At 35.0% G+C, this 22,578-nt stretch overlaps 1 protein-coding gene and 1 long non-coding RNA gene across 2 annotated transcripts in view; both read right to left on the bottom strand.

Moving 5' to 3' along the window:
- The window catches only part of FAF1 (Fas associated factor 1), a 481,294-nt gene that overhangs the window by 144,030 nt on the left and 314,686 nt on the right, over positions 1-22,578 (bottom strand). Inside the window, exons 9-12 of the mRNA XM_082688355.1 lie at positions 21,233-21,328; positions 13,686-13,812; positions 12,637-12,700; positions 11,608-11,689 (exon numbers count right to left, since the gene is read on the bottom strand). Of these exons, the coding sequence (XP_082544481.1) occupies positions 11,608-11,689; positions 12,637-12,700; positions 13,686-13,812; positions 21,233-21,328 (369 nt within the window). The remainder of the gene's footprint in view (positions 1-11,607; positions 11,690-12,636; positions 12,701-13,685; positions 13,813-21,232; positions 21,329-22,578) is intronic.
- LOC309842940 lies at positions 7,925-8,722 on the bottom strand. The gene is made up of 2 exons (XR_014299864.1): positions 8,398-8,722; positions 7,925-8,333 (listed from the first exon to the last, which is right to left on the bottom strand). It is a non-coding gene; the product is annotated as an uncharacterized lncRNA (long non-coding RNA).

Here is a 22,578-nt window from a genome sequence, read left to right on the forward strand (position 1 = left end):
GGAGTGGCAGAGGGAGAGGGAGAACAGACTCCCTACTGAGCAAGGAGCCCAATGAAGGGCTTAACCCCAGGACCCTGGGATCATGACCTGAGCTGAAGGGAGATGCTTAGCCAACTGAAATGCTGCTGCTTTATGAAGGGAATACTCGAGCTAAATTTTGAAAGCAGTATATAGTAACGGACTTATCTCTGATTTGAGCTAAATTTTAAATTTAGGTGATAGGAAAAGAAGAATGAAAAAAAGAAAAAGCAGACAAAAGTTTGGTAAGGCCCAGTAATGTCAGTAGCCTAATATGTTCAAAGAACTCAAAGCTAGTAACTTTTAAAGAGTGAAGAATCAATGTAGATTGATTTGTGGAAAGAATCATTGACACTGCATTTTCGGCTCCCAAAGCTGAGTTCAGAGACCAACAGGCAGCAATCAACCGGAGAGGTTCCAAAAGGAAAACAGCAGATATTGAAGGTGAGGTGATGCCAAGATGGTGGGGTTTTTTTCCTCTCACTTCCTGAAAGAGATTTTGGGATAGAACTCTGAAATCTTAATGATACAAATGTATTTGAGCCTCAAGTAGGTTGAATTCTTATATGAAAGTCACAGGTTACACAAAGAAAAAAAGCCTAAAGTAAAACCAAACTCTTTTCATAAAATAAGCTGGCAGATGTTCACTGGATACAGAGCTTTATCAGTTTTCATTGTTCAGACTGTAATACTCAGGTCATAAAATATTTTTGAGGAAAACCAACATATGACTAAAGTTTTTACAAATAAGGAAATAGAAGTTCAAGTGATAGGCTATTAAAGCAAACTGGAGAGGGGCAGGCAAGCTCTTTAGGGAGGCTGGGAGTAGGATTATGGGGGGCAAGAAAGTAGGCAGTTTCGGGCTGGATCAAAGATCTCATCCCATTGGTTTTCTAGATGAACAACTAGAAACAATTCCCAGGACTGGAACAGCAACCTCATAAAAGTGCAGGGAGGATTTTTTTGATCTTCTCTTCTGAGAGGAATAACACTATCCTTGGTTAGCCAGTGGTCTACTAAACAGGCAGAACAACATGAATGTGGATGAATGGGAGGTACATTAACACTTCCTTCTCCCACCTTCAGGACACTGAAGAAGAGAAAAAGGACCCCACCTATCTCATCATGTCCATACTCCAGGGGTGGGGGAATCATAGCAATAAAGAACTGGAGACATAGTAACAATAATTTTTAATTTAAAATATATAGATAATAATGCATTCTTGCTGAAAAATCACAGGAATTCTAATGTTATGTGGGTGTACATGTTCAATAACTGTTTACTACTGTCAAGTACTGTCAAGTGTGGCAGATTCCAAAGTAGAACACTGTGAATTATAAAAATAAGCTAAGTTTAAACATACAGAATTGTAGTAACCCTTAAGTACTCATTTAATAGGAATGGTGGAGACCGCAGTCCCTAAGTATTTTCCACATCTTCCTCAGTGAGGAAATCTCTTATGTATTTTTTTTTTTTTATGGCTGTGTATTTTATTAATGGCTGACTGAAATAAAGAATACATTTCTCAGCCTCCATTTAAACAAATGTGACTATATAACCAATAACCACGTTCTGGTTAATGCAAGCAGAAGTGCTGGTTCAATCTCCTGTAGTCATCCAAAACCTGACTGTATACCACACAGTGGAGCAACATGCTAGGAGGAACCTGAGCTTCTGAGTCTGTGATATACCTTCCTAGGCCTGGACAGGATACCTCTGGACTTCTTGAGGGGAATAGAGAAATTAACTTCTATTTTGTTTGAGCCACTATTAATTTTTATTTCTGTTACAAGCAACCAAACCCAATTGTAATTCTTACAACAGACTAACTATAAGAAATCCTTAGTCATACATAAAAATGACCATCTATGGAACTGTACTATTAACCCAGAAGATCTAAAGAAAAGATATGCATTTATGGATTAGTTCATGGTCCATCAGAAAGACTCTCACAGCTTCCAATGGGCCCTGAATTACACTTTAAGAGACTGTAATTAACACTAGGCCTAATGCAAATGACCTAACAGGCTATTCAGAAAGGTCCATCTTATTCATCTGGTTAGTGAGAAGAGAGGAGGGGGACACTGTTTTCAAAAGGCCAAGTAGGCATGAAGGCAAAAGAAGATATGGAGGTTGCTAGTCTAGCCTTCATGCAAAGACCAGGGAGAGCCTTTCACTGTTAGCATGTGGTCCAGTCCATTTAACCCATACAGGAGAGCCTACTGGGATTTGTAATAGTGCAATAGTGAAGTGTACATCTATCTGAAATGCCATGTGTGTCATATTCCATATATTTGAGACCCAGGATGGCTGAAGTCATAGCAGGTGGTTGGTCAATGTTTTTTTTTTTTTTTTTTTTAAGATTTTATTTATCTATTTGACAGAGAGAGATCACAAGTATGCAGAGAAGCAGGCAGAGAGAGAGGGGGAAGCAGGCTCACTGATGAGCAGGGAGCCTGATGTGGGGCTTGATCCCAGGACCCTGGGATCATGACCTGAGCTGAAGGCAGAGGCTTTAACCCACTAAGCCAACCAGGCACCCCTGTATTTTTTGTAATCTATATACACACAGAATTTTTACAACACAAAAGGAGATATACTATATACACTGTTATGTATCTCACTTTTTTTACTTTGCAAAGTGTCCTGAACATCATTCTACATCAATATATATGAAGTGGCTTCATTCTTTTTAATGGTCACATAGTATTCCATAGTGTGAATAACATTTAAAGTACTTCCAATCTTTTGTTATTATAAGCAATGTTATAATAAATATTCTTGTATTTATCTTATTTTCCATATGCTTAGGTATATATGCTGGAAAAAATGTGTTATTATGATATGTGAAAATATATATTAGTGTAGTTTTAATCTGTATTTTTTATATTATGGAAAATATGAACATCTTTCATATTTTCTGTGAAGTACCTGCTTATCTTGCTTACCCATAATGGGTTGCTGTCTTCTAACTGATTTATGGAGTTCTTCATAATTGTACATGCTAGGGAAATTTAAGTTTCCAATATATTTAATAAACATACTATGCACTACTTAACATCAGAAATACTTTGATTTTTCTTAATATCCATTCCTTATAAAAGACTGTAAATGACAAGGCAAATGCAAAATCAACAGATTCTATTGAAATGTCCCACAAAGGAAAGAAAGGCCAGAACACATTAGCCTAGGTCTATATCAGAAGCAGTTTTGTTAGGCATTTTGAGGAAGGCGTGGGAAGATACAGAAGTATAAAAAAGTGCACAAAAGCTAACAGGCTGTGAAATTTAGGAACCAAAAAGAGGGTGAACTACACTGTGCTATTACTGTACCATGATTTTCTTTTTTTTTTTTTAAACAATTTATTTTTATTTTATTTTATTTATTTATTTGACAGCGAGAAATCACAAGTAGATGGAGAGGCAGGCAGAGAGAGAGAGAGGGAAGCAGGCTCTCTGCTGAGCAGAGAGCCCGATGCGGGACTCGATCCCAGGACCCTGAGATCATGACCTGAGCCGAAGGCAGCGGCTTAACCCACTGAGCCACCCAGGCGCCCTGTACCATGATTTTCTAACCAATATCTGACATTCCACAACTACACATATACAAATGTATATAGTTGCTCAGTCTCACTACCACCAATTTCTCCTCTCCAATCTATCTTACAAACTACTACCACATTGCTTATGTCTATGGTACAGCTCTGACAGTGTCACCCTCTTCAAAAACTTTCCAAAGCTAACCACTAACAACAAGTCTTTAGCTGGTCTTGAGGGATTCCCATAATGAAAGTAAACCCAGTCTGCTTCTTTATTTTAGCCCTATCCTCTACTGTTCCCTTATACAAGTACATATATACCAACTAAACAGGCCTATTCATGTTCTCTAACATGTATAGTTGAATAATTTGTTTACTATTAATGTAAGGACTCATTTTCCAAGGTGAGTTAATTGTCAAGGTATTTTTAGCTCCATTTTAGAGAAAGTAAAATGAAGGCTTACATAGCTCAGTCAATATCAGGGTCTAGTTTCCAAACCAAAATTGCCTGATATATTCAATGTCCATCTAGTTATAAGTAAACAATCTTAAAGATGTTTCACACACATTTCAAAGATGTTTCAATTATGTTAATTTTCTGTTAAAGAGTCTTGTGAAGTATTACGATACAAATTTTTAAATGTAGAAGTTGATGATCAGAGGAGGTTAATCTGGTTAATAGGACATAGCTAGTAAATGAAAAACCAGAACCCAAATATAAGAATTTTGATTAGTATGCTTTCTACCATATCTCTTATTTTAATGTTTAAGATTAGATATGAAACAGATTTCTTGAATTTACAACTGAAATACTATAGAGATCAAACTTAGCTTTTAATCCTTTTAAAATAAGTAATATGAATAACAAATACTTTCTAGGGCCAGGAAGGCCCTTTGGGAATAATGATACAAATACAGATAAAGCCCATAAATGGAAATCAGCCTTGCTTCTGATATCTTAATAAATTTTACCTACAGTGCTTTTCAAATACGATTAAATTGTTTTTAAAAAGATGGTGAGAAGCAGTAAATTGAAAAGAACGTTTTATAAAGCAGCATTCCTTAAAACTAATTTACTAAATTTTTAACTAAAAAATAATTTAAATATGGACACTGAAGATTTTTACAATTTTAATTGGGTAGGGTAGTAGGATAGTAGGACAATTAGGGCAAATTCTAAATATAGAGCTAACAATATACTATTTAGTGGAAACATCTAATTATAGAACAGCATATTTGGTATGGTTTCATTTATGTAAAACATGTCAACTTTTTTACTGATATACATATTTGGAGATTTTTTAAAAATTATGTTTAAAAGTAAAAATAACATTTAATAATGATTATTTTTAGGCTTCATATTATGTGGTAACTTGTTTTCTACTTTAAATGCACCTGTATTCTTTTCTTCTTTTTTTCTTAAACAAATATTGTATTTGTAGAATAAACATACTTAACAAACTATATTAGCATCATAGTTCTCATCTCACACATGTATTGGCTGCTATCATAGATGATATATAAAATTACTGTAAGAACATTTGTCTGCCTTTAAGGAATTTAAATGGAAAAGAAAACAAAGACAAGATGAACAAACGGGGCATATTCTTTAAAGGACAAATAAATTTCCCTCTTTTTTCCTGGCTAATGGAGAGCTAGAAACTCACCAACTACAGCTATGGCTACAGATTTGTGTAGAACTTTTTTTTTTTTTTTAAATATTGATCAGTGATGGTATTTAGTATCTTTTAAACATGATATAGTAGAAACAGCACTACTTTAAAATGAACTGATTTTTAAAGTAAATGTAATTAAAACTTGATCACAAATCCTGTTAAAAGTTAAACTACTTATTTTAGTGCTGTAAATACTCATAGGGGTTCTCAAAATTCCTTTCTGGAATTATTCTCAGAATTAGTTCATGAGTTGCATGAATAAATCAGTTTTGTTTTTTACAAACATTCTCAAATAGTCGAAACTGCTTCATAGCACATTAGCCATAGTGCTGGGTGCATATATGGAGAGCATCCTATTTAATCCTCAAAACAACTACATCATTATCTCCCCCCCACCTTCCTTTTTTTTGTCTGAAGATTAGAAACAGGCTGATTACTTGTTTGGGGCTACAGAGTTACTAAGCGGGAAATTAAGAATTGAGCACTAGTTTCCTTAATTTATGTGTAATATTAGAAATATCACTGGATCTGAAATCAGGATAAAAAGGCCAGTCTCCAAAGGGGAGGAATGGAACTAGGAAAGGAAACATCCTTCATATGGGAGATAAACTCTGGTACCGAGATTTTTACTGCTGTTGATTTTTAGTTACTACAAATGTCTAATCATTCTATAGGGCACTTTGTTTTGTACAAAATTCAGAAGTAGCAGGAATGAGAGGTAGAGAGGTTATAGGGAGAAAAAAAATCTGCTTTAAGAAACTCTTAGGGAATCATGGTATGGCCACCGGAAACACTTCTGCAACTTAAATTACAGTGACTAACCACTGACTCTCACTTATTAAAAGATAAAATATAAGCTTTATTCAATAAATATCTCTTAAATGACAGAAAATGTGAGCCCCTTCCCAATGCCTTGGCCCCTGCTCATCTTCCCCACCTCATGCCTTGCAATCCAACTCTCTATCTTGCATTTTTTACTCTTGGTCTTAATTTTTTGGTTGTAGTTCTCTCATTTTAATCCTCTTCCCTTTGCTTTTGACCTTTTTTTCTGTTTAGAATTCTGTGATTTCTCATAATTCTCATAATTCATAAGATTCAGGTCAGATGTATCTCCTCAAGAAATCTCCCTAAACTTTCTGAGGTAGATGAAGAGCACCTCTCCTCTTTGCTTCTATAGCATACTATACTACATAAATCTGTTGATATTATCTTCCCCATTAGACAATGAGCATCTCAAGAGCAGGAAAGCTCTATATTCCAGGTCCTTAGCAGATATGTGATAAATATGGCCCTCAACTGAGTGAACACCTCTAACAGTGAAGGGCATGAGAGGAGGTCATAAAACTGATGGACCTGTTGCCAGAAGTCAAAACTCTGTCATAATATACTTAAATGTAAGACCTTAGAATACCTGTTTTACTGAAGTTGGAGTTCTGCTTTGGACAGTGTTTTAAATTCCTCATGAAAAAGGCAGAAAGAACCAGGGGCACTCTCATCACCAAGTGCTCTCAAATGAAATCAGTTTGAAGCAGTTTTCATTAAGATGGATTGAATGTGGCATCGTGAGAAACACTTTATCAAATGTAGTGTTTTACTTAGTGATTAACTATATACCAGTTGATGAAGCTCCCTAAATCCTTTGTAATCCCACCACTCCAATAAACATTTAATGAGTATATAAGTTCAAAAAGCCTAGCAGAGGATTTAAACCTTCAATCTTGTTTTTATTTACTCTTGGAACTCAATTTCTCACTTCAAGTGAAGAATGCTGGTGCTTGAGGCTCATCGGTTGCCCTGGTAAAATTAATGTGCCTCCCACAGTTTAAATTAAACATGTGATATTTAAGATGAAAGAAATTTAGTCAGAATGCCACAGTATCAGTCACAATTGCTTTTAAAATACGTGAATATCGGAAAACTTTTCTTAAAAATGTTTCATTCGTAAGTTTAAAAAAATAATATTAAAAAAATTTAATTCTCAAATGTGAAATCTGAAAAGGAGAAATGATATTTGATAAGCGAATCCTGCAGTATAGTAGCTACCATTGAAAGTGAAATATAGTGATATAGTATAAATCATACTTACCTGTGTTAGAACCCTGAGCTCTTATTTGGCCTCTGGTACTTACTAGTGATGTGCTGTGGTTAAATTCTGTTGCATTTCTGAGCTTCCTCATCTATACAATGGGAATATTGATACTATATATCCCTATCTCATTGGATTGTTGTTGGATTTGAATAAGATATATATGAAAAGATGCTCTATAAACCATACAGAACCATATAAATCTGTAGTAGCATTACTATTTCTATGCATACACAGTACTCTTTAATTAAAAGGAGATATATATATGTATGTATGTATGTATGTAACTTGGCTGATAATCATAATAAATGTATCTGCATAGATTTAAAGTTAAATCTGAAAAATTCATCATGTGGATCAGTTTTACTCAAGTTACAGTAATGTCTTAAGCGATGCATAAACTGTTGTTCTTTAACTTAGAAAAGAGAAATGAGGAAAGGAAAAATGTCTTGGACAGGGGAAAAAGAGAAAGACAATTTAGGAATCCAAAGAGGTCAAAGGATTTTGGTATGAATCTAATATGAAGCAAAACATTTAATTACACGAACCAGTGACTTTCATTTGTTAAAATACCAAGGCCTTAGTCAAAAGCAAACAATCAACTGTTTCATTAGAAATACCCAGAAATTAATAAGGAAGAGTTTATTTTTCTCTGGGGAACATCAAATGCCAGTTTATTATATAAGACTCTTAGCAAAAGTTCTTTTGTCTATTATATACTGTATACTTAAACAAGCGTCTTCATTTAAAGTTACAATGTTTAAAGTGTACATAGTATTTCTTAGGGTAGCTTTTTAAGTGGGATTTAAAATACATCTCTGCTTATTTTGGGAGTTTATAGTTCACAAAGGTCCAAACATTTTCCGATTACTTTAACTACTTTCAACCATATTTAAGTCTATTAAGTGATTGTTTAAATATAATAACATGGCCATACAGTGAGACTCTATAACCATTACAGTCCTGTTTTAATGAAGTGTTCAGTATTATTTAAAAGCATTCTTGCAGGGGCGCCTGGGTGGCTCAGTGGGTTAAGCCGCTGCCTTCGGCTCATTTAAAAGCATTCTTGCAGGGGCACCTGGGTGGCTCAGTGGGTTAAGCCGCTGCCTTCGGCTCAGGTCATGATCTCAGGGTCCTGGGATTGAGTCCCACATCCGGCTCTCTGCTCAGCAGGGGGCCTGCTTCCCTTCCTCTCTCTCTGCCTGCCTCTCTACCTACTTGTGATCTCTCTCTGTCAAATAAATAAATAAAATCTTAAAAGAGAAATAAATAAAAGCATTCTTACAAAAGAAATTTTGACCTAAATATAACAAAGCATGATTCTTCACAAAGCAAATGTTAGTGGGGGAAAAAGAGAGGCAGGGAGGAGAGGATGCTTGTTTAAAAGGGATTTAAGAAATCTAACAACCGGGACGCCTGGGTGGCTCAGTTGGTTAAGCAGCTGCCTTCGGCTCAGGTCATGGTCCCAGCGTCCTGGGATCGAGTCCCACATCGGGCTCCTTGCTCCGCAGGGAGCCTGCTTCTCCCTCTGATTCTGCCTTCCACTCTGCGTATGCTCGCTCTCGCTCGCTCTCTCTCTGACAAATAAATAAATAAAATCTTAAAAAAAAAAAAAAAGAAATCTAACAACCATAGGGTGCCTGGGTCGCTAAGTCAGTTAAGTGTCTGACTCTTGATTTTGGCTCAGGTCATGATCTCAGGGTCACGAGATCGAGCTCCATGACAGGCTCCCCACTCAAAGGGGACTCTTCTTGAGTTTCTCTCTCTCCTTCTGCCCTCCCCACCACAATGCTCTCTCACACCATCTCTCTACAATAAATAAAAATATTTTTAAAAAATCTAACAACCAAATATTTGTGATTCTTGAGTAGACTTTGGTTTCAAAACAACAGTTAAAAAGACATTTTGGAGATAGCTGGTAAAGTATGAATATGCACTGGATATTAGATGATATTAGGGAATTACTGCTAATTTTGTTACATGCAATAATGGTATGGTGATTAAGTAAGAGAATATCATTATTTTTTGGAAAATACATAGATGTTTTTAGGTGTAAGATATGTAATTTAACAAAAAATATTGAATATAAAAAGGTATAAACACTTTCATGCAGTTTAAATTTTAATAATTTCAAAAGTTTAACTGCTGCAAAATTTTATAAAATCATGTGAAACTTTAATTTTTTTATATTTGTTTTTGCATATTTTGAATAATAAATTTTACATTTAATTTTCTTTCTTTTTTTTTTTTTAAGATTTTATTTATTTATTTGACAGAGAGAGATCACAAGTAGGCAGAGAGGCAGGCAGAGAGAGAGAGGTGGAAGCAGGCTCCCTGCTGAGCAGAGAGCCCGATGTGGGACTCGATCCCAGGACCCTGAGATCATGACCTGAGCCGAAGGCAGCGGCTTAACCCACTGAGCCACCCAGGCGCCCTACATTTAATTTTCTGTTCCAGTCAATGTTTACCATTTTCAATCAGAAAGGAAATGAAAAAAAATCATGAAAAATTAATTCATCAAAACCACAAACCTAAATAAGTATAAAAAATGTAAATAAGTTTCAAATGCTGCTCTTTTATAAATGTGTGGCAGTTAAACTTTTGAAGTTATTAAGGCTTCTATCTTCATTAAAACTTTGGGATGCTTGCATATGAAAGAAGCAAACATGGCAAAATTTATTAGTTATTAAATTTAGGGATGGGGATTTGGGTGTTTACTGTGCTATTCTTTTTACTTCTATATTAAAAATTGTTTTAATAAAAAGTTAAAATATTATAAAATGTAATTAAGCAAATGATCATATAACATTAAAAGATGAAAATAAGCTGTTTTAACAAGATTATAACACAACCCAATAATATTTAATATACACAAAAGTTTTCATCAAAATGTATTTAAAAATATGGAAAAAACATGTATCATAAAGCTAACTGTTAATCTGTGTTAGAATATTTTCTTTTCGCTTTTCAATATTTTCCATAAACCTGTATTTATATAAACTATAAACACATATTATTATAAATATTTATTTCTTCAAAAATGACATCCATTTTATAAAAATTTAATAGTTAAAACATAGACTAACACAGCATTTATAATAGGCTATTCCACTATTCTTAGGGTAAAGAACAGTTTGTGTTTATTTTACTTCACTAAATCATCATTGATTGCTCTAAGTTTGATTATTAATTACTATTAGTTTTTAAAATTTGTTTAAAATGAAATTTTCTTTAGGTCAGGGTTTAAGATAAACTAGAAACTAGAAATTTCAGAGCCTTCCTTGTACTCAATTCTCAAAATTCCCTCTACTTCATTTACATACTATTTCTTCCTTCCCACTCTTTTATTTCCTTCATTCATTAAATATATAGAATATTTACTAGGGATGTAAGGTACAGTCACTGCCAAAGAGAAAATCAAATCTCTTGAGAAGACATTTATACAGAGATAATGATAAGCAATGTGTTAAATGTAATTAAGATGAGCAGAGGGTATCATTAGAAAGGACTAACGGTGGGTCCAACTGTATGATAGTTGAAGAGTTAGGAACAATTAAGTGTCAGAGAGTAGAAGTTAACCAGGTAAAGGGCAGAATAAAGGCATTCCTTACAGTGGAGAAGCATGAACAGAGAGTACGATTATGGGGAAACAAAAACGGTACATCACTGCTAGATTTATTAAGTGTAAAGCAGGGGAACAGGAGAGCTAAAGTTGTGCAGATAGGTAGGAGACAGATTACTGAGCTCTCCACTGCTAGGTCAACATATAAAGAGTGATTGCATAGAAACTTCTTGCTGAAAATGTATCTTCTGAATTCTTGTTATAAATGCCAATGTACTTGACTTAAAGGTCACAATGCCCATTTCTATATTTTTGTTGTTTAAAGTGGCTTCTGAGAGAAAAATATTGTAGTTATAGATAGGTACTATTAGATGGAATCATATTGGGAAAAGACTGAAAGACAAGTCCTTTAGCAAGAAACTGTCAATCACATTAACTGAAAAGAGCATACACATATAGCCTGGTCCCATGTCTACCTTTTTTTCCCCTACAAAAACACTCCTGATTCAGAGATTGACAAGGCCATCTACAAAGAGCCAGTAATACCCTATTACACTACTGCCCCTCTGAAATGGGAATCTTGGTGATGATTAAGCTGGTAGATGAACCACAAACAAAATCAAGTCTTCAATCTGAAAAAAACAGAAAATATTAAGCATTGCCTGAGGCCTGGTGGTAAACCTATGTGATGCACTTTTTAATTACAAAAGGTAAGATTGCACTTACATCTCGGGCTTTCACATAGAAGGCCTCTTGAAAAGCAGCTTCTAATGAGCCAATAAAAAATACAGGATGGCAGTCACCATATCTATAGGAAAAATTATATCTATTAACTTAAGTACATTTCAAATTTACTTCAAAGTTTCATAAGTCTAATCACCATCTTTAAATAAATGTTGGCACTACTGTCTCTTAACTATAGACCAAACATTAAAACATTTCTTTAAAGGCTTGGTAATGCACTTCATTAGTTCTTAGAATTCTTCTTGGCCTATAGTGATAATATTAGAATACAGGAATTTTAAGTACATCTAGCAAATGGATTCAATAAGTGCTACAAAACCATGCCATTTATAAGCAGCAATTTCGGGTTATCCACTTTCATAAGATTTTCCTTAGAGTAACCTTAGTTTATTTATTCTGGAAGTCCAACAGAGAGGGAAAAAAATTGTATCTTGCAAAGTTTCTAAATTATATTACATTAGAAAACAGAACTAAAGAGAAATATCATTTACATGAAAATTTATGGATAAATATTTAAATCCTTTTTACTTAAATACCTTCTAAGAATCTCAAATGCATATAAAACATTTTACATTAGACTCTTAAAAGAAGAAATGTTGATAGTTTCAAAACAAAAATTAAAAGAAAAAATGTGCTTATATTAAAAATTTTAAATTATTTTTAAATTTTATATTATTTTAAAGGATATTTTGTTTTTCTAGGATATACCAAAAATTAGTATCCTATAACCTACAGACTTTTTGTGAATACAGTCAACATATTAATTAGTGACCCATTTATTTTGCTTCTGTAAAGATACAGAGATAAGACGATAAAGTGGCATAAATAGCTTACTAGTTATCTGACACTGAATAGGATGTGTTAAACTATAAGGACTAAATAAACTGATAAATGTATCCTTCAAATATTGTATAGAGAAATTAAAGACAATCTATGACTAAAATTGCTCCAGAAAAATCACAGTAGCATTAAAAGAACATCAATTTTATATAGTTAATGTCCTAACCCTACCTTGAAGAAAACTCTGCTGTAAATTGTAATAAGGCATCTCCTTCATTTTCTGCGTTTTCTGGCACTAAAAAACAAACAAAAGAAAAAACAAAAACAAAAAAAACAAAACAAATAGACACAAAAAACAAACCACATAACATCTAATCCCACATATAAGAAATATATTTAATCAATAAAGAGGAAATAAAATTAAATTTTAGCTTCTGTGATATATTTGAGGAGACATTTTAAATTGACATACATTAGAAGATTTCATCAAACCTTAAAAAAGAACCTTGAAAAAACTCCAAGCTCATAAATTTTGGAAAGCCAGCTGACACAAACCTGCTAAGCATTTCAAGTATGTGCCAGTCATCAATTAGGATTTCAGTGTTTTCTTAAAATGACATCTTGTGAATAAATTATATAAAAGGATCTCAAGTTATTTTAAAAATCTCATTTATAAGGAAGATGGTTACCTTTAAGTAAATATCATATCTATTTCTGCCCAAGGGAGTTTCCTAACTTCACTGAGTAAATGAGCCATTTAAGGATTTATTTTAAGAGTAATTTTGCATATAGTACTTCCTGTGATTCTACAGTATATATCTTGTAAAGTTAAAGAGAAGGAGATGGCACATTTAGTTTACTTTTTTTTCCTTACAAAGGTGGTACCAGTGAATGGAAAAACAATATAACTATTCTTAAAACTGGTATCTCCACTATGATGCGGGGGAAACAAGTACAGTCCCAGAAAATATAGCTATTTGTTTATCAACCTCTAGGTTTAAAGTAAAGAGAAAGACTCATAACTAATATATATGTGAAACATAAGTTATACATTCCCTTGCATTTTTAATGAATTTTACTAAAGCTCTGGGAATTGCTAATCTTAATAAAATCAAAACTCAAGAGGCTCTGGTTCTAATGAATATTGTGCCTGCTAGCTGTATGTTCTCTCTCCAAACCTGGAAAGTTAATAAGAGATTTTTAAGTTCATTGTTCTTTATAAGTTTCTGCAGGAGGAAGTAGAATTATAGTGCTGGCCCCAAAGAGCTATTAATACTCACTCATTGGAGATTTTCTCAGGGCAGATGATGCCATGCCGAATACTTCTCCATCATCCACCCCAAATTCAGAAGCATCTTCAAAGTCATCTCCATCACTATCACTAACCATATGAACATCGGTGCTTTGCTATTTAAGAAAAGTGCTGATTAGTTTTATATGAACTTTAGGAATCGAATTCTAAAATATAAGTTATGTAATCACAATATGACACTAGTATTATAGTAGTTTTATTAAATAAGAAGCCATTTGCTAGAGTAAAGCTTAATATTTTTCATTTTAATGCTAACATATATTTCTTTTCTTTTCTTTTCTTTTCTTTTCTTTTCTTTTCTTTTCTTTTCTTTTCTTTATTTACTTGATAGAGATCACATGTAGGCAGAGAGGCAGGTGAGGGGTGGGGGAAAGCAGGCTCCCTGCTTAGCAGAGAGCCCAAAGTGGGGCTCAATCCCAAGATGCTGGGATCATGACCTGAGCTGAAGGCAGAGATTTAATCCACTGAGCCACCCAGGGGCCCCAAGGCTTACATAGATTCCTAAACTTGCCGTGATACCCCTTGGCTAAAGATTGGAACCTGAGGGAAAATGAAGGATGCATACAACTCATACAACTGTTTTATCCACAGAACACAGTACACAATTCAGTGCTTAATAAATATTTGCTCAGTAAATGATGAGAGGGATATAATCAGGTCAAAGACAAAGCAAGCTATATGTGTCTTTTAAAAAGCTCACAGTAATCTCTATTTCAAACTTGCCACTTCCTTACTGCAACAGTTCTCAAATTTTTATTACTGGACTATGGTATACTATCCTCAGTGTTATTGGAGATAACATAAAATACACTATATAAAAGCTCTTTGTAAAGTGCAGGCTATTAAATATGAGATACACCTCTAGTCAATAAACATTTATTGAGAATTTATACATGCTGGGCACTAATAAACATGCTCCATTTATTTTGTTTTCAGCAGTATCAATTGAAATTTAAAGTAACAATTAAAAACATCAGATTCAAAATATGAACTAGGCTGCTAATCTCTAGGTAAGAATGGAATCTCAAAAATACTGAGATCCAAAACATCCAAACTGTGAATACTGACAAATATTTATGCCTTGGATGAAAAGGGAGTCTCAGCAAGATACCTGGCTAAATGCCTATCTGTACTATGTTCAATAAATAAAGTCTACAAGGATTTTTAATATATGAAATTTCTATTTTTTTAAAATTTGGCACTATGCACTTAAGCTATGGAAATGGGGAAACTATTTGATTCTGGTCTATGCAAAAGAGCCTAACTTAGAGATAAGAATTTTCCTGAAAAGCATTAAGAGAAACTTAGAATCAAAGTCTCATAAATCTTGATTAGAGGGATGTTAGAGGTTAGCTAGTCATAAAAATCATAGATTTTAAACATCTTCTTATCAATAGTTTTCAAACTTCTTTCCACAGGGTTACCTCTCTCCCCTGGCCCAAGCCAAAATATTATGTAAAATTACAGTGCATACAATAGACAAAAGTAAGGACACTCTGGTTGATGTGGGGAGAGGCCAATGGAAGTCTAATGCTCCCCATAGGCTTGGCGTTTTCTTTCTTATATCCCTTTGATAGTTGGGATACCTCTGAAGAATCTAAGGACACTGGAACAATTTTTAAAACTATTGATACAGCAAGTCTAACAGCTTCAAATGAAGAAGCCAAGATATTTATGCTTAGCATTTCCTCCTTGGGCATAACCAAACACTAATGCCCAGAATTGTAACATTTTCCCCCTTATCCAAAAGAAAGTCTTCCCCAAAGTTTGAATAGAGAAGATAATGAACAAACTTATTGGATGAGTAAAAATGAATGGTCCTTGTCCTAAGCAGTCTATTTGCTATTCTGACTGCACCACTATTTCTTACAGACACCTTGGTTCTGCTTACAATTCTAGTCTTACTTTTGTGTTTTGCTTTGTAGGCCAAAGATCTTCTAGTTTCAGCAATTCAACAGCTAAAAATTCAAAAACCGGAACACCTGGGTGGCTCGGACGGTTAAGTGTCTGCCTTCAGCTCAGGCCATGATCCCAGGGTCCTGGGATCAAGTCCCACATCAGGCTCCATGCTCTCAGCAGGGTCTGCTTCTCTATCTGCCTGCCACTCCTCCAGCTTGTGCTCTCTAAGTCTCTCTCTCTTTGACAAATAAATAAATAAAATCTTTAAAAAAAATTCAAAAACGCTTTCTCATTTCAAATTAGTAAGGGAGCCTCCTCTATAAAACAACACATCTATAGGACCACTACTGTGCTTGAATTCCTTCTGTGTTTCAGGCACGCAAATATCTAGAGCATGAAGTTCCCTGAACTTTGAGACTCTGATTTCTTAAACAGGTGAAAGTGCAGGATCTAAAAAGTACATTACATACTCTTATAGGATGCTAAGCCAGGTTCACAGGCTAGTAGAAAGAAACAAAGGTCCAGTATGATGAACTTTGTCACATTCTCTATCAGCTAAGCTATCATCTCAGCCTTCACTTAGTCTTGCCCAACATTCACCCTTCCCTTTAAGAGGCATCGGGTTTTAGGGTTGGAGGACACAGAGATGAAAAAGAATTGTTCTATATATCATCTTTTTTTTCTCACTCCTTTTACCTTACTCCCCCACATCTAAACTCCTTCTCCTAATCTAGTTTTTAATCAAATAGTAGCCCCTTTCCATAACAACAGAGCTTTATATATATCATAGTAAGATAGTGATTTTAATCTCGTACTTATGTAACTGACTCATTATTCATTTTGTCCACAAAGTGTACAGTTCCCAAATCTCTTCAGACCCAGAAAGCAAAATCCTACAACAACATCTTCAAAGGGAGTTATCTAAAAAGCCAATTTTGTTGGAAAAAGTATATTTCAAATATGAATTATTGAAGTATCTGCAAGAATGAGCTACTTAATTATGTATAAGGAACTCCCAATCTCTTCACATTTTCTTATCAGCCATCTAACAGGTTAGGAAAAGCTTTTTCTAAAAAATGAGATAAACAATCTTTTTTTCATTAATGTTTGCAGATGAGAATACATAATCTCTTGGCTCAGCCATGGCAGCCTTAAAACTCTTTGAATTCAGAGAAGTTATTTACTCAGAATTTGAAAAACAGCTAAAAAAATTCATGATTTTATTTTGGCTGTTTATCGGCATTCATTTATTCCCATTATCATTTAACAAACATTTACAAACCCCTAGAAAATGCCACACTGCCTAGACCTGTGTGAAAGATACAGTCTATATTCTCTTAAAGAATATTATATAATATATACAGATAATTATAATACCAAGTGTTAAGTGTTATGACAGGTAAGTTCAGAAGAGAACATTTAATGAATGGGGAATGGGAAAGATCAGAGCAAACTTCCTAGAGGAGAAAGAACCAAACCATTTGAAACAAATTTAGACTCTACATATACTCAGCACTAAGGCAAGCTTGTAACTGAAGCAGATGTTCCTTCCACCAACTACTTATATCAAATCAACAGGTTAAAAGCTAGGGATACAGAGACAGATAAAACATGGTTCAGGCCTTCGAGAAATTCCCATTCCAAAGAAAGATATAAAAATATACTTATTTGAATATTCAAAAGGAAAGGGTCATAAAAATCACAATGTATAAGTTCATTTGGGACAGTTTCAAAGAACAGCAGGTCCCTCAGTGATTAGAATGAACAGTTTTGGCTTGGATTGGCAATGATCATTAATATGGGTAAGAAAACAGGTTTCTGGGGAGATATGGTAAGTTCAATTTTTTACACAGTGAATGTACAGTAGGCATGCAGATGGAAATGTTCAGAAGTAACCTGATTACTATTTAGCTTGTCTGCCTGAGGTGAAATACCACATAGTTATAGTAGGACCACAGCAGACAAGCTAAATACTTATCTCACCAAGTTTTAAAAATTGAAATACAGATTTTTGGCAATTATCTGTGTTCAATTTCATTTTATTAGGTATAAGATCCTTTATGCAAAGACTTTGCTTTGTTCACATCCATATTCTGACTCCTACATCAATACCAGACATAGAGGGGCATGTAATCAGAATTTATCAAATGAATACTGAATGAATATTTTCTGTCACTTAAACCAAAACCTAGGTATCATTCTCTTTTTTTTCGTAATATTTTTAAAAAATTTCTTTTCAGCATAATAGTATTCATTGTTTTTGCACCACACCCAGTGCTCCATGCAATACATGCCCTCCCTATACCCACCACCTTGTTCCCCCAATCCCCCGCTTCAAGACCCTCAGGTATCATTCTTATCTCTTCCTTTTCTCTCCTCCCATAGATCCTATCAGTAACCAGTTCTAATTCAGGATCTCATTATCCTTTAACTGTGCTATTATAAAAGACTCGTATCTGATTTTTCCTGTCTCCAGTCTTCCTTCCCTTACATCTACCTTCTGCACAGCAGCAAAAAGTACTCTTCTCTAAAATGTTATTTGGGGGAAAGAAAATCATTTGTCACTTAAAAGCCTTCTATGGCTGCCCAGAGTTCAAGTTCCCAACTTGAGCTGTAGACCCATTCACCTTCACCTCACTCTTATCTTTGTCTCTCACTTTATTTTGCACGAACACCACCAAACTGTGCTCATCTCTGTGCATACACTATATCAGATCATGCAGTTTCCTTTGAATGAAATACTATTTCCATGTTTCTTCATTTGGCTGACTGGGCCTCATTCTTTATAATTTGATTTGGACATAAGTTCCTATAGTCTTTCTTTCTCTTCCTCTCCCAACTTGTTCCTCTTCCTTTTCCCCCTCTCCTCCTTCTTTTTTAAGAAATACTCACTTACCAATATTTATTTTGTGGCTGGTATATGCCAGGTACTACACTAGATGTTAGGGCTACAGAAGTGTGTAAGGCAAACAGGACTTTTGCTTGCAAACATTCTTGAGTGTTATGCCTTCAACCCCCACAATTGTGCCCTAGTATCTTGTGCTTGCTTAATTTTAACATTATATAATATGAAATTACCAGTTTATATCCATCTGACCAGCACACAGTGAGCATTCAATAAATGTTTCCTTAAGTTACTAACTAGCATCTACTACACTGGAAGGTTTTTTTGTCTTTTTGTTTTGTTTTGTTTTAATCTTGGGGCACTCCCCTCTCTTCCACAATTAACTGAGGACTGGACAATTCTCAAGAAGTCTGGGTCAATGGGCCCCTATCTTGTCCCATTCAAGCAACTGCAGAAAGGAGAAGAAGGTATTAAACTCATATATAGAAAGATCATTAAGAGGGCTCAGGAGCAAGGGAAGGCTGGGGAGGAAAGAAAAATGGTGAATTATCATTAAAAAAAAAAAACAAAAAAAAACTTGCAGGACCAGAAGGAAGATGTAAGAAAAAGAATTCCCCTAGCTAGAGGACACATAACTATAATCCATAAAATTCAAAGCTTAAATTTAACTACTAGTCTTACATATCTTCTTCCTAATTGAAGGCTTCAATCAATAGAAAAAAGGTAATTGTCCTGAAACATGAAATCATGTAGGAAAAGGGTTAAAAGCAGAAAAGAGAGAAGCAGAACCACTGGGTGGAAGATACAAGGACACAGGTTCCAGTTATTTAAAGAAGATATCAAGAGACAGAGCTGCTCAACAATAGAACTGGTTGCCTTGTTACTGGAGATAAAACCTAGGTATATTTTGAGGGGATATTTTGAGTGAGCTCTTTTAGCATACAGACTGTGGTCCTAATGATGAGCACCTAGAAGACATTAAATGTTTAAATGAATGAGGGATGAATGGATAGAAGAGGGGAAATCAAATTTTAAAAATCCCTTCCAGCTGTATAATTCTATGGCAGCATAAAAGCCCGAGTCACAGTTGCCCATTTCTCACTAGCCCCTTAAAAAGGTGATATTTACAGTTAGCCAGGGAAGGAAAAATAATGGTTTCATCACAAATAATCACATTTTAAGATATTCCCAAGACTGCGGCTCTTTCAGTTTAGCAAAGTCACCTAATTCCACTCTACCTTCTTCTCTAACCTAAACAGTATGCCAACCTCATTAACACTATTTCTTACTGTATGGGATTGACTTATTTTTGCTGAAGGGACTACCCAAATAACACATATAATGGTGAAAGTGAGAGAAGGAAATAAAATGAAGTGAAATGGGTATCTATCATCTTTCAGAGCACAGAAATAAAAATTTTGGGTGAAGCTACCACATTTTAATGTAGTAGATTTATCCATTATAGGGTTGAAGCACAACCTACTTTAGCATTAGAAACACATGCCCAAGAAAGAAATAGTTTAGTAAATTATTTTTGGTAATTTCTGCCAAGCAGTAAAACTCAAAATCATGTTTTCTTTCAAGATGATTAATGAGATAAAATGCTGAATAAAATGGTGTGGGCTCTTTAAAGGAAATTAACATTTTTAGAGGCCTAAGAAAACAGTACAGTAATATTTTAGCAGGGGACAACCCTTTCTTCTTTGTGGATTTCTAAAAAAAAATGTTAAAAACCAGGATTGCAAATTATCATTTTCACATGGACTAGAATGGAACTTATGCAGTCCCATTTCCCTTTCACATATTTAAGTGATATAAATGCATTTCAGAGGATAGGCAGAGAGGTCCTGTGGCAGCTTCTGTAGTGAGTGTCCAAAATACACTCAGTTTAAATAAAAATTCACAATCATAATTTGTGTAGACTGTAAATGGAAAAAGGTTTTACTGTACTGAAAACACTGAGTTAAATAATGTTTTCCTGTGTTATTTAGTTATGATCCTGTCACATGCACTTTTTAAGTCATGGTGATGGGTTTTCTTTAGCACATAGTAGGAGCTCCATAAATGCTTTTTAACAGATAAATTGTTATGTCCAAGCTATCTTTCCCATTACCTTATAATCAAAGTCATAGTTGGACTCAGAGTGCAATTTGTAGCCATGGAAAAGACACTGCCTTTTAACATTGTTCAGACCCACAAAGATACACACAGGTACATCCTACACACAAACATATTCAATCTTATCTGCCCCTCTTCTCTGCTTCTATAGTATTCTATGCTCTATCACAGCTTTTATTACATTTTGCCATTATTATTAGTTTATTAATCTATCTCCTTGACTCTGAGCACGTTGGTATGGATATATTGTTATCCATCTTTGTTAAATATTATCAAGCACAATACCTGGATCCTAGAAGGTGCTCCAACTCAATGAGTTAAAGGACCTTCAGGATCAGTTTTAATAAATGTACTCAATTATATAGTTAGCAATGAAGAAAATCCTTTGTCAACCTGTCAATTCTAAGTAAAACTCATTTCAACCAATCCACCTGAATTCTGTCTGATGAAACATGAAACTTATAGACCAAGGAGGAGCACATTAGCAATAAACTCGCATGAAAAGTTTCTGCCTTCAGGAATTACTGAGATTTTATTCACGCTAGATTTACTTCACCTATTCACTGCTGTGGCAGATAAAAAAGAATAGGAAGTGGGCAGGTAGGTGGAGGACAGGCCGCCTATTCACCAAAAAGCTTGGCAAAAAAGCTTACCTCTTCGGACTGCTCTCGGGTCTGTGCAGGTGAAGATCTTCTGCCCACTGTAAGTCGATGGCAGGGATAGGATAGCCCTGATTCAGCAAGACACATCTGCAAGAACGAATAATCCATCATTCGTAAACAAAATGAAGCAATGTCTCACAAAAGCTCCTTTAGATATTTTCTAGATTTCTTTTTCTTTTCTTTTTTTTTTTTTTTTGACAGACAGATTACAAGTAGGCAGAGAGGTAGGCAGATAGAGAGAGAGGAGGAACAGGCTCCCTGCTCAGCAGGGATCGATGTGGGGCTCGATCCCAGGATGCTGGGACCATGACCTGAGCCGAAGGTAGCGGCTTTAACCCACTGAGCCACCCAGGTGCCCCTAGATTTCTTTTTTAAAGATTTTATTTGAGAGAGAAAGAAAAGAGCTCACACACTCGTACAGGAACAGGGGAAGGGGCAGAAAGAGAGGGAGAAGCAGACTCCCCACTGAGCAGGGAGCCAGCCTGATGCAGGGCTCTATTCCAGGACCCATGGATCATGACCTGAGCCGAAAGCAGACACTTAATGGACTGAGCCACTGAAGTACCCCAATATTTTCTAGATTTCTGAAGTTAGATTAGAAAGCTCACTCTAGTAGCTCCAGTATTAGGTTAACCAGGAAGGCTTTAAAAATTTGAATTTTTTCTGTATATGGCATGTTACAACAGTCAAGGTTATTATTATCATTATCATTATTATTAATATTATTATTTTGGCTTAAGCAACTGAAATTTATTTTCTCACAGTCCTAGAGGTTTAAAGTCTGAGATCAAGATGTCAGCATAGTGATACCTGTGTGGCTCACTCAGTTAAGCACCTGCCTTCGACTCGGGTCACAATCCCAGAGTCCTGGGATAAAGTCCCACAGTGGGCTCTTGCTCAGCGGGGAGCCTGCTTCTCCCTCTGCCCCTTCCTTCTCTTCCTGCCTGGGCTCCTTCTCTCTCTCCCTCACAAATAAATAAATAAATCTTCTAAAAAAACCCAAAAATGTCAGCAGGGTTGGTTTCTTTTTTCCCGCCTCTAATCTATTTTTTTCTTTTGTTGAATTTTTTTTGAAAAATATTTTATTTGAGATAGAGTGAGAGAATGAAGAGGAATGGGGGGAGGGGCAAAGGGAGAGGCAGACTAGATTCCTGAGATCATTACCTGAGCTGAAGGCAGATACTTTACCAACTGAGCCACCCAGGCACCCCTCTTTTATTAATTTTTAATTTATATTTATTTTTTCTAGTTAGAAATATTTTATTTAAATGTGCCAAATAAAAACCCACATTTTCAGACCACAGGATGTTAATACATTCACATTATTGCTATGAATT

This window comes from Mustela nivalis (genome assembly GCF_964662115.1).
Source record: "Mustela nivalis genome assembly, chromosome: 10".
NCBI classification, from domain to species: domain Eukaryota; kingdom Metazoa; phylum Chordata; class Mammalia; order Carnivora; family Mustelidae; genus Mustela; species Mustela nivalis.